Source organism: Babylonia areolata, chromosome 12 (assembly GCF_041734735.1).
Source record: "Babylonia areolata isolate BAREFJ2019XMU chromosome 12, ASM4173473v1, whole genome shotgun sequence".
NCBI classification, from domain to species: Eukaryota; Metazoa; Mollusca; class Gastropoda; order Neogastropoda; family Buccinidae; genus Babylonia; species Babylonia areolata.
The window spans coordinates 8,563,407-8,575,565 of NC_134887.1; the positions used below are offsets into that span (position 1 = coordinate 8,563,407).

At 41.4% G+C, this 12,159-nt stretch overlaps 1 protein-coding gene across 1 annotated transcript; it reads left to right on the forward strand.

Moving 5' to 3' along the window:
• The first annotated feature begins 84 nt into the window (after positions 1 to 84).
• On the forward strand, positions 85 to 12,159 carry LOC143288039 (uncharacterized). Its single transcript, XM_076596302.1, has 3 exons — positions 85 to 223; positions 5,410 to 5,582; positions 7,433 to 12,159. Exons 2-3 carry the CDS (start codon positions 5,479 to 5,481, stop codon positions 8,676 to 8,678), a joined length of 1,350 nt encoding a protein of 449 aa, XP_076452417.1. The 5' UTR covers positions 85 to 223; positions 5,410 to 5,478; the 3' UTR covers positions 8,679 to 12,159.

Below are 12,159 nucleotides of genomic sequence, written 5' to 3' on the forward strand. Positions count from 1 at the left end.
ATTATTCTCCAAATGTCAGATTACCAAATTTGTTTGTTCTCATACGGTGACTTTTCCACATGAAGACAACCCCGGGACAAAGGCCGACTGTTCAAACTCGTTGTTGGAGTTTGACTGTGCAAAAGTCTGACAACATATTATATGTGGATATTCTTCCTCTGGGCTTGTCATCCACCATCTTCGCTCTGTGACGTTTTGCATCGATACCTAATTTCCGTTACTGGTAGGTCATATCAAATGTGTTCCTCGAACTAATCTGTAATCAAAGGGCAGCTCCTGGTTCTTTGTGTGTCACGATGCACAGGTTTCACCGGTTTGTAAAAAGTAGCCTGTACCAGTTTAGCCGAGCTCAACTATTATATTTCCATTCAATGAGAACTATTCAGTAGGAAGAACAGGGGAAATCACAGTGTACACGCTGGACTTGTTAATTTACGGTTTTTTCTTTAGCTAAAACTTCAAGATAGACCAGTTATTAGAGTTTAATTTGTTGTTGACAAGGCAGGTAAGACGGTGGGCACCGGTTTCGGCAACTGTTAGTAGTAGTGGTAGTAGTGTAGGGACTGGCATTTGACTGCCTGGGCCTCACAGCCTTTTTTATGCCCCCTTCAATATCAGTCTCCTTTTATTTGTGGGATACATATATGTTTTCTTTTACACGTTCTGTAAATCACTTGTCAAAGTCAGTAAATTATTCTTTTAAATTGATGTTCATGTCAAGGAGATTTTTGAACAGATTAGTATTTTGTGCAAGTTTAGTATGTTTCTGCTAAACCCCCTCTTAGTCTTAGCCTTCTTCCCTTTAATGAATGCACATTTACGTATATGAGAGTATACAAATCTCTTTGATAGCTCATAGGTTTGCATTCTTTTAATAAATGAGTTGCTCTTCTTTGCACCCTTTCTATAGTCATAGATTGTCTCTTGAGGTATGGGTGCCACACAATACTACCATATTCCACTTGTGATCTAACCAATGCTTTATACAGTTTAAGAAATATATCTTTATCTAAATAGGTAAATGTTCTCTTGATTATTCCTATCATCTGGTTGGCTTTATTTATTATATTCTGTATATGTATGTCAAATGATAGTTTATTATAAAAAATTATGCCAATGTCTTTCTCACTTTAACATTTTTCAATGTCCTGTGTGGTGTCATCTATTATCATCATATGGTATTTGTTTTCTGGATTTTTTCTTCCCATGTGCATTACTTTACACTTTGATACTTTGATACAGATTCCATCTATCAGTCCAGTCCTGGAACTTACAAAAAGCCTTTTGTAATGATGTATTATTTTGTGCATTGCCATAAAGTTTAGTATCATCAGCAAATATTTTGCATTTGCTTTCTATACTTTCAGGAAGGTCATTTATGTATATTGTAAGAAGCACTGGGCCAAGTATGCTACCATGTTGTATACCACTAACAACATTTTCATTTGTTGACATTTTTTCTCCAACTTTAACAACATGTGTTCTTTCTGACAAGAGGTTTTTTGTCCAGTTCAGGATGCTTCCAGTAATACCATATGAAGCTAATTTTGATAAAAGTCCTTGATGTGGTACAGAGTCAGATCTTTTCTAAAGTCTAAATAAATTATGTCTCCAGGTTTACCCATATCTATCATTTTTGTGAGATCTTCAGTTACTTCTAGGAGCTGTGTTGTACACAATCTTCTCTGTCTAAAACCATGTTGACAGTCTGCATACAGATTGTTTGTTGTCATGTGTGATACTATAGCATCCCTGATAAAGGACTCCAAAATCTTACACACAATAGAAGTCAAACTCACTGGTCTGTAGTTTCCTGATTCATGTTTTGACCCTTTTTTTTTTTATATATATATATAGCTGTTACCTCCAATTTTTCAGTAGGCAAGCAGATTCAAGTGTTTTATTGTAAATCATACTCAAAGGAAGAGCTGACTCTCTGATCAGTTCCTTTAATATTCTTGAGGGTATTTTGTCTGGTCCTTGTGCTTTGTAGGGGTCTAAGGCATGCAACTTCTTCTGAGCAGATATTTGAGTCAAGATAAATTTACATTTTCTTTTTAGGTTGTGCACTCATAAGAGTGTTCATTTGTGCAAGTTCATTGACATTGTCCAAACTATAAGGTCCAAGGATTTCAGCAAGTGTTTCATAGGTCCACTTATCCATTCATATTGCAGATAGGCTGTGAGTGTGACCATACGTGGATCAGCACCAAAATATGGGTTCCGCCAGAAGAAAAAATTCATCCATAGGCCAGGACAAGAGCAGAAAAGGGTCAGTAGATGGTACAAAGTGCTCAGTGGACACTGACTGTGGTAGTTGTGGACTTCCATGTACAGATAATCAAAAAGCTCTTTTCTGTGAGCTTTGTGAAACATGGTTCCATTCAGCCTGTGAGGACATTGAGGATGATACATACCAGCTACTTAAAAAGGACAGTCAGAAACAGAACTATGTGCTGCATTTCTACTGCTCAAAGTCATGCAATAAAGCAGGAAGCAAGTTTCTCGGCAGCATTCTCAAGCTGGAGAAAGAGACAGAAAAACTGACTATGGAGGTCTCAGAAGTGAAAAAATAAAGTGACAGCAATTGAGCAGTGTCAGTTTACAGCAGAAATGATTGACACAGTAAAGGAAATAAGTACTGACCAAGTTCATCAAAATGGGGACCAAGTACTGAAGTAGAAAGGGCTACAACAAAGGTTGCTGTGGAAGACATGATCTCAGCAAAATCCAAGGAACAGATAGCAGAACTAGAGGACAGTATAACACAGTTACTGGAAGCCATGGATGACTGGACCAAAATCTTAAATGATGGTGGCAGCGTAGATATCGTCTACATGGATTACCAGAAGGCCTTCGACTCGGTACCTCATCGTAGACTGCTGACAAAAGTAGCAGCTCTTGGAATCTGGGGCTAAGTATTGGACTGTATCTGATTTCCTGACTGGCAGACACCAACAAGTAGTGGTCAATGGAATACATTCATCAGAAGCTGACATGACCAGTGGAATACCTCAAGGCAGTGTTCTTGGTCCCATCCTTTTCGTCATTTTCATTAGCGATCTCCCTAGACATTTGAAAAGCAACGTAAAGATGTTCGCTGATGACACAAAACTCTGTGCCAGCACCGACACTGACCAAGGCCTACAGGATGATCTAGACCAAGTTCAGAACTGGACAAACAAATTGCAGCTCAGTTTCCATCCACAGAAATGCTGTGTCCTCAAGCTGGGAGGGAAAGCATCCAATGTGAAATACAACATGAAAGCCAGCGACACAAAAGGAAGTGAGACACAGTTTATCCTGGCAGAAAGTGAGGTTGAGAAGGACCTAGGAGTATTTATTGATAATGGACTATCCTTCAGGGAACAGATCGCACAGTGTACAGAAAAAGCAAACAGAATTCTTGGCATTATACGAAGATCCTTAGACCACCAGACACATCAGACCTTTGTACAATTATACAAGGCCCATGTCCGACCACTATTGGAATATGGTCACTGTGTCTGGCAGCCACAGCAGAAAACATTGTGCAGCGAAGTAGAGGATGTGCAACGCCAAGCAACAAACCTGCTGTCATCTCTGAAGGATAAATCATATCAGGAGAGACTGAAAACTCTGAGACTGCCAAGCCTAGAACATTGATGCCACCGAGGAGATATGATAGAGGCATATAATTACCTCCAGGGTTGCTACAAAGTCGACCGGCCAAAATTTGAGCTTGCCTGCAGGAGAGATCTACGAGGGCACAGCCTCAAGCTCCAGAAGAACCAACACAGGCTCAATGTTAGAGGATTTTTTTTTTTTTTTTTTTCAAATAGGGTGGTTTTCCTTTGGAACAGTTTGCACGTGTATGTAATGTATTATTAATTATGATTATTGTTATTGGTATTAACCATTATTATTCATGCATTAAGGTTTGGTTCAGGACACCATAGGCCATTTGACCAGTTCACCACAAAATCAATAGCCTGAATAGGTCATTTTGAAAATTGATGGATCAGGAAAAAGTACCCTCATTCCCGCCTTCAGTCACCCTAAACCCCATGTGCACGCATGTGTGTGTGTGTGTAGAGAGAGAGAGACTATATGCTAATGTTTGCTGTGCTATGATGAACAAGGAAAATACAACATTATTCTGTTAACTGTTTAATTCTGTATGCTCAAGAAAAAAGATCAATTGCCCTTAACAGATAAGAGTGCATATGTGTTGAAGGTAGCTGTTAGGTATACATGCATGTTAAAATGTATACATGTTTGCATTGTGTGTGTGAAAATGTGTGTGTGAGTGTGTGTGTGTGTGTGTTAAGTCACATTTTGGTTTGTGTATGTAACATTGATGTAATGTATTATGTAAACAAAAGTGTTTTTGTAAAGCACCTGGAGCAGGTTTCTGGATAGAGTGGTATATAACTAAGTATCCATTATTATTATTATTATAATCTGTGCCAGTACTTGTATGTTGGGTCATGGGAACACAAACATACCTTAAAAATGAATTATGGCTGCTCAAATGACAAAAGAAAAAAGGTGATACACGTAAGCGTTGTTGTACATATCTTCATTGGATCTCAGTTTTACTAGAAATGGCCACACTCTTGCATTACATCAATGAAATACAGGCCTACTTGCAAGAGCGCCGAAGAAATTTCTCAGAGTCAGACTGTCCAGAGGTGTGCAGAACGGAAGAGACTGCAGTTGTTTTTAACACTGATTCAATCTTTTTCAACACTAGGCAGCTCCTTTCTGCAGCATGCTCAATGATGCAGATGATTTCTTATGGCAAACTGTTCTGCATATATCGAAGCCATTCTCAATTTAAATTGAAGAGACTGGTGGGAAAGCCAAAAGCAAAATTGGCAATGCATTCTGCCGCAGATAATACACAAGCAAAAAGGCCTTTATGTAAACATATCTCATTTCATTTAGTGGCTGAATACAAGTTTTGATTTTTTTAATTTTGAGTCTGAAATTATAAAAATAAAATAATTATTGCAATTGTTTTGCAGGAGAACAAGAGAAATCTGCAAAAGTCCTTTTGAGTTTTTGCATGACCAATTTTACAAAAAAAAATACAGTCATGCCACTTTAATGGGTCATTTCAAAATTGTATGTGTCAGTTACCGATGACCGACACAAAACCGATACCCTGACTGTACATGTGTGCTTGTGCATGACTGAAGTCTGAATGAATGACTCAGGAAACGAATGATGATCATCTGCTCTGGCTCTGCCTGGGCAGGCATCCCATTGTGCAAATGCTGCAATGTTGGTAAAGGGCTTAGAGCTTGGTACCTGACTCAGGATTTGTACTATATATATATGTGTGTGTGTGTGAAAATGGATGATAACAATAATGATAATGATAATAATGACAGGGTGCTTAGTTAATTTGTTGATTTCTTGCAGGCTGTGCTCCTGTACGCTGCAAAGCCTTGGATTCCTTGAGTGGCTGATTGCTGTGGGAGAGTTGGAGCCATGGTGTTGGAGGGGCTAGGCACCTTGTTGCCCGGCTGGCGTGCTGTTGGGCTGGCAGAGAACCTTACTTCGAATTTTGAGATCGCCAAATTTCTGGTGGCTGAGTAAGTACACAGGTCTAGTATTGTTTTGCTGCAGAATTCTTAACAGGAATTTAAGAAGGAAAGAAAAAAGTTTTGTGTCCACTCTTTTTTTGTTGTTGAAATCCCATTAACTTGGCTGAGCTGCTGGCATAGATTGCCACATGGGAGATAGAACTGGGTTTTGGATACTGACTTGGCTGGACTATATTGTTTTGTGTTGAATTGTATTCTATTCTGTTACTTTTTTCACTTATGACGATGTATTTTCTCTGTGTGAAAATCAGTCTGCTATGCCTGGGGAAAGCACATCACGACAGTGACAGTGTAGGGATGCCCCCCTTTTTTTCCTTCTTTTTAAAATTTTTTTTTACACTTTTTGTACTTGTTTTTCTATCAGTTATCACAGTGGATTTTTCGACAGAATTTTGTCAAGGAGAACCATCTTCTTGGCATGGGTTCTTTTATGTGCGCTAAGTTCCTTGCTGCATGTAGTTCCTCACTTTATCGTCTCATCCGAATAACTAAGTTGGAATTCCTTGCATCATAATTCATATGTCACAGTTTAACTTTAAGCCAGAAGTGAGATTGAATTTAACTGCATTATTTGCGTCACAAATAAATACACAGATACACACAGAGACACATACACAAACACACTCTACCAGAAAGATATATATATATTATATATATATATCTGTTTGTTAGACCTTACATTTCTTTTCCTCCTTGTGTGTGCAGTTTTTAAATAAAGCTCAGTGGAGGTGGAGAAATATTCCATAAAAGGATAATTAAAACTGAGAGACTATTTTTCACATTATGATGCTTTTTTTTCTGCTTTCTCAGTCATTGAGTGTAATGTTGGCATGTGGTGCTAGACAAATAACACACACAGATGTGCAGTTGAGTTGCGCTCTTTAATTATACCTCCGTTCGCTTCCAGTGTCTTGTCTTGACTCACTCCTTCTCTCACTATGTTGTGCTCTTTTGCATTCTTGTGCGTACATGAGCATTGTGCGACTTTGTACCCAAACACTTGGTTTGCTCTCTGACATGAGTTCAGGGAAAACAGTTTTGTCTGTTGGTGTTGCTAAGTGTGAAACGTGACTTGACAATTTGTGTTTGCTCAAATGGACTTTTTTTTTCTGAGACCGCTCTGTATGTGGTGTGTAAAAGGTGCATGTGTGTAATGTTTCAGTGTGGCCAGTGGGTACATGAAATAAAGTTTGTGCCTTGAAATCAGTTCACCCTAAAAAAATGGAATTTTATCTAGCACGAGTTAGTGGAGAAGGTGAAGACATCTCTGTCGTTGACAGAAGGAAAAGAGCAAGTTGTTTGAAATGGCCTGCCAACAGATCATGGATGAGTCTTTGTCTCAAAAATCAGCGCCGCTTACTGTGGATGTTGAGCATTGGCTATCCTTGCTTGCCATTTGATGTATACTTTGTAAAAATTATTCAAGTCTACACAGTTACGTTTTCGTTCGGTGTTTGAGGTATTACCTTGAATGTTTACAACAAAACTATCCATGTGTTTTACATCAAAGGGTATGCATATGACAGGCATGTTTACAACAAAACTATCCATGTGTTCATCAGCATAGGGTATGCATATGATGACAGACATGTTTACAACAAAACTATCCATGTGTTTTACAGCATAGGGCATGCTTGTGACAGGCATGTTTACAACAAAACTATCCATGTGTTTTACACCAGAGGGCATGCATTATTATGACAGACATGTTTACAACAAAACTATCCATGTGTTTTACAGCATAGGGCATGCTTGTGACAGACATGTTGACATTTAAAACTATACATGTCCTTTACATCAGCTCAGGCATGATGCATTTTCAAATGATTCTGCTTCAGCTACCTACGCCGCATGGAGACGAGAGAGCAGGGGGAGTGCTACTACGTGACTGAGTTGACATGCGAACAGTGTCACTCCATGCTGTCGTTACACTGCGCCAGCTGTAACACGGTGCCTTCCGTGACGCTGAGCATAGGGTACCTGGCAGGACAGACCCTCCAGCCGCACCTTGCGGACAGTGACACCTTGGCCCAGGGTCCAGCCCAGGAGGAAGGGCTGCTCCTGCAGCAGGAGGAGAGGTTGCTGGTGCATGGAGGCGGGCCCCCTGAGGAAGCGAAGCCGTCTGTGGAGGGTGAGGCCCCTCAGCAGGGACCCCTTTCACAGGCCGCATTTGTCGAAGAGCGGGATCTGCTGTTGCCAGGCACTCAGGAAAGCAGACAGCTCCAAGAAGACCTGCTTCAACACCTGTCGTCTCTGCGACACACCCCTGAGGCCGTGTTTGTGCCAGAAGATCCAGTGCTTCCTCACCCTGGGTTCCTGGGTGGAACTGAAGCTGTGGCTGAAGATCCACAGTTGCATCCAACTCCCTCTTTTCAGCTGGTGCCACAAGTGGGAAGTCTGCCGCAAACCCCGACACTTGTGCTCCAAGCGGTTCATCTGGCTGTGCCTCAGCAGCAAGACTTGCCTGTTCAGCAGCAAGCTGCAGCTTCGGCAGAGCAGACATCTGCCTGTGCAGCGTCTCATCCCCAGTCTCTGGAGAATGCGTGGGCCATGACTGGTCGAGAAAGAAGAAGGAAGCGCCTGGAAGTGAGTTTGGAGAGGTGTGATGCCTTGATTCAGAAAAACGGACGTGCTGTGGGGGAGAGACGTGCCGTCATCAGGAGACAAGAACACACTGACACTGAAGGGGGTGGATACCACCGGCGGCACAGGAACAAGAAGCTGCTCAGCTGCAACCGCTCGTTCCGCACGAACTCTCAGCTGAACAAGCATCGGCAATCTCGCCATGGGGAGATGCAGCACCCCTTCCGCTGCAACCGGTGTGGGCAGTGTTTTGTCAAAGCGCAGACCCTGAAACACCACATGTACAGCCACACGGGTGAGCGGCCTTTTAAGTGCCCTCAGTGCCCCTCCACCTTCACCCGCAGGGACTACCTGAACAAGCACATGACGACGCACACGGGTGAGAAACGCTTCCAGTGCGACGTCTGCAGTAAGAAGTTTGCCTTTGTCAGCAGTCTGAACAGTCACAAGAAGCAGAAGCATGGCGCGAAAAAGAAACAAAACGCACAGACTGAGGAATAGTGCCACCACCACTGCTGCCTCCGCCGCCGACACAGGGGTGCTGGAGATTCCGGTGCATATGGTGCCGGTGTACTCCTCGAGGTCTGCGGATGGCAGCATCGTTTACACCTCATCTGCACTTGGCCTTTAATTTGTTTAAATGAGTGTGGAGATTTCAAGCGTTGAATAATAATGAAGACAAGCAAGGATTTAGGCATCTTTATTCCATACATACAAAGACTTTCAAAATACCTTTCCTCACACATATGTATATATGTATGTATACATACTAAAGGAGAAATTAATCAGCATCATACTCTTAATTTAGGTAAAGTCCTTGAAAGTCTTGTAAATGACCTTGGTTTGTTAAAAAGTTTAAAAATTTGGCTCTCAGTCTTCTTGAAACAAAACGCTATACACCATTTCTGTCAGTGATGAAGCGCAGCAGCAAAATCTCCCTCCTAAGTTTAAATGAAAAGTAAGATAATTTTATAAATAATGGGAAAAAAAAATCTTACCAACTAGAATCGCTGTTCACATTCATATATGGCCTTTGATGTTTAAGTGCCAAGGTTTAGCGTGGGGTTTTTGGGGGGAGAGGTTGTGAGTATGATTAACAGCTACATGAAATGATGAACCCATCCTGAATGACTTTCACTTGCAAAACCATTCATAAACTGATGAATGAAATGAAACTGCATGGCAAAATTACAGTCTTTAAAAGTTTGTTTAACCTTCGCTGGCTGTCGCTTTTGACTACACACGGAAGCTCATGTGGGTCGTCCACGACCCATAACCCTTTAAAGAGACAAAAACCTGTATATTCCTCCAAAGCTTATAACAAAATATAGAAAAGGAAAACATATCGTAACAACTGATTACACACACATGCGCTCGCACACGCACACACAGACTCGCACAAACACATACGCTCAGAAGAAACACATGCTCACGCATTCACACACATGCACATACACAGACACACACACACACACACTCACACACACGCACACACAACTGATCACACACACAACGCATAACACCACATGCACATACATACAAACCCTACTTATGCACACAGAGATAGAGACAGAGAGAGAGACTGAGACAGAGAGAGAGACAGACAGCGAGACATAGAGAGAAAGATGACTGATAGCATCCTGTACACACACAATCAAAGATATTCAGTCACACAGGTACATGCTGTTAGAGAAAGGGATGGAAGGGGGTTATAGCTAAAGACAGGTGAAAGGGATGGGACGGGGAGGTGGGGGGGAATGGGAGAGTAGTGGGGCAGTGAGGCTATTGAAAGTCAAACTTCTTTATTTTCCTTCACTAATTGCAAATTAAGGCTTCTGAAATCACTATTAAAAAGGTATGGGTCGTGCATGACCCACATGAGCTTTCGAGGGGTGACCACATTTTTTCCTCTTTAAAAAGCATGGGTCATACACGACCCACACAAGCGTCCGTGTGTAGTTAAAACGCCACCTTTAATTACTCATTGAATGAATTTTTTTTCATTTTTTGGCAAAAGTTGGCCTTCTAGGTGTAGGAAGCATTTCTGAAATTGCGTAGAAAAATATTAAGAATTGGCTGAGATATTTGTGTTTTTGTACCCTTCTGGGTGTGTACAACCCACGATAGCCAGAGAAGCTTAACCTTTTGAGCCCTGACCACCACTTTACCGGTGGTGGGGAGGGGTGGCATAATGCCTGGCCACCGGTTGAGCGGTGCGTAAACACTTGTGTCATGTTTTGCTATTGGTTGACTTATATTGAAGAGCCAATCAGAAAAACCGTAATATTCTGACGTCAGTGAACGTAGTACCAACATTACTGCGCCTTTTCACTGTGTTTTGTGCATGTGATTGGATAAAAAAGATCGATTTCCACCATGAAGCGTGCAGAGTCTGAACCTGACACGCCTCCTTTGATCAACTGATTCTGCATGCTCAGATTCATTTTCAACATCACTATCTGTAGCAAAATCATCCGATTCGAATTCCACCTCACTATCAGAGTAATCATTGTCATACTCTACTTCCGATAAATTATCAAGCATATCAATTACTTGCTGCATTGTGTACAGTTGTTTTCTCACACGTTTTGTCCCTGATTTCTGCCCTGACGAGCCAGGTTGAGACTGCACGCTTTAGTTCAAGTGTTTACGCACCGCTCAACCAGTGGCCGGGCATTATGTCATTTTTCTCTGCCACCGGTAAAGCGATCAGGGCTCAAAGGGTTTAATACCAATTATTTGCAAATTTTGGCTCAGGAGCTTAGGCAGAAGGGTTAAAATTGCTGAGGAACTCAGGGCTCAAAGGGTTAAAGCACAGGTCAATGCATCCATTACATTCACACACAGGTGCACTGTTTGGACATGCAATCATATGACAGGTGCATGGCTGGTTGAACTGGGTGAGCACCAAGCTTACAGTCGATTTGATGTGAATGCAAATCACAGACATCCAACTTTAAAAAGAAAATAAAGAAATTGGCATTTTGGCTAATCTTAACCCATTCAGCCCTAGGGAGATACCAGCCTTTGCAGGCTGCCCTGTCATGTTGATGCAGAAAAATGCAGAAATTTTAGATATAAAAAAATATATAATCGGCAGGTTTCTCCTCCAAATTTATATTGACATGTGTGAACACAGCTGGAAAAATTGTAGAAGTTAGAACTTAGATCCCCTTGTCTTCAGTTTATGCGTGTGTGTGTGTGTGCATGTGTGTGTGTGAGAAGGAGCGTTGGAAATCGTTGTCACTCTTCCCCCCCCCACCCCCACCCCCCCCTCCCCTTGGGAATACCAGGGTTCTTTCAGTGCAAATAGCATCCCAGCCTTCTGGAAATTCTGTGCTAGAAATTTCTTCTTTTCTATCACTCTCTTTATTTCTGTCCGTTTTCTTTTTTCACTGTTGTCTCCTTTTGTCTGCTATTTCTGCCTTCCCAGCCCATTCCTCTTTCTTTTTTCAAGCAAGCCTTGACACGACTATCTGTATATACGACTAGAATCTCTGGTGATTGGGTTGTGAGATGTGAACACTGGGATGGGCACTAGCTGCCCATTCTGCAGTGTAATTTGTCTCTGATATGGCCTTTTTTGTGGATTTTTTAATTTTTGGTTTGGCTTTCAAATATTTTTTCCTTTTTTACAATTTTTTGTAATCTGGGGATGATAAATCAAGCAGAATTGATGGCGTCCTCAGCATTGCCAGGTGTTAAATGGTTGGGATACTGTATCATGAACTGGCTTTGTCCAAATGAGTTTTTTGGTAGAGGTGACGGGTTTTGTGTTGATGTAGTTGATGTTGTCACACATAACATTGAGGTATGTGTGTGTGGATCTTTTTCAGCAATACTTGAATACTTCGTCATTGATATGAATATGATGATAATGAATGCAATACTCACATTCGTGATAAGAAGCATGTCAAGTGGATGTGATATTCTGATAATGATTTGCTGTGCTCAAATTTTTTTCATGAGTATGCTCAGTGGA

What these genes read in the sequence shown, in the direction of transcription:
- LOC143288039 (XM_076596302.1), top strand. Translation starts at nt 5,479, where the DNA reads ATGGTGTTGGAGGGGCTAGGCACCTTGTTGCCCGGCTGGCGTGCTGTT. An exon ending in GCCAAATTTCTGGTGGCTGA is followed by an intron (nt 5,583 to 7,432) that starts GTAAGTACACAG and finishes ATTCTGCTTCAG; the next exon opens with CTACCTACGCCGCATGGAGA.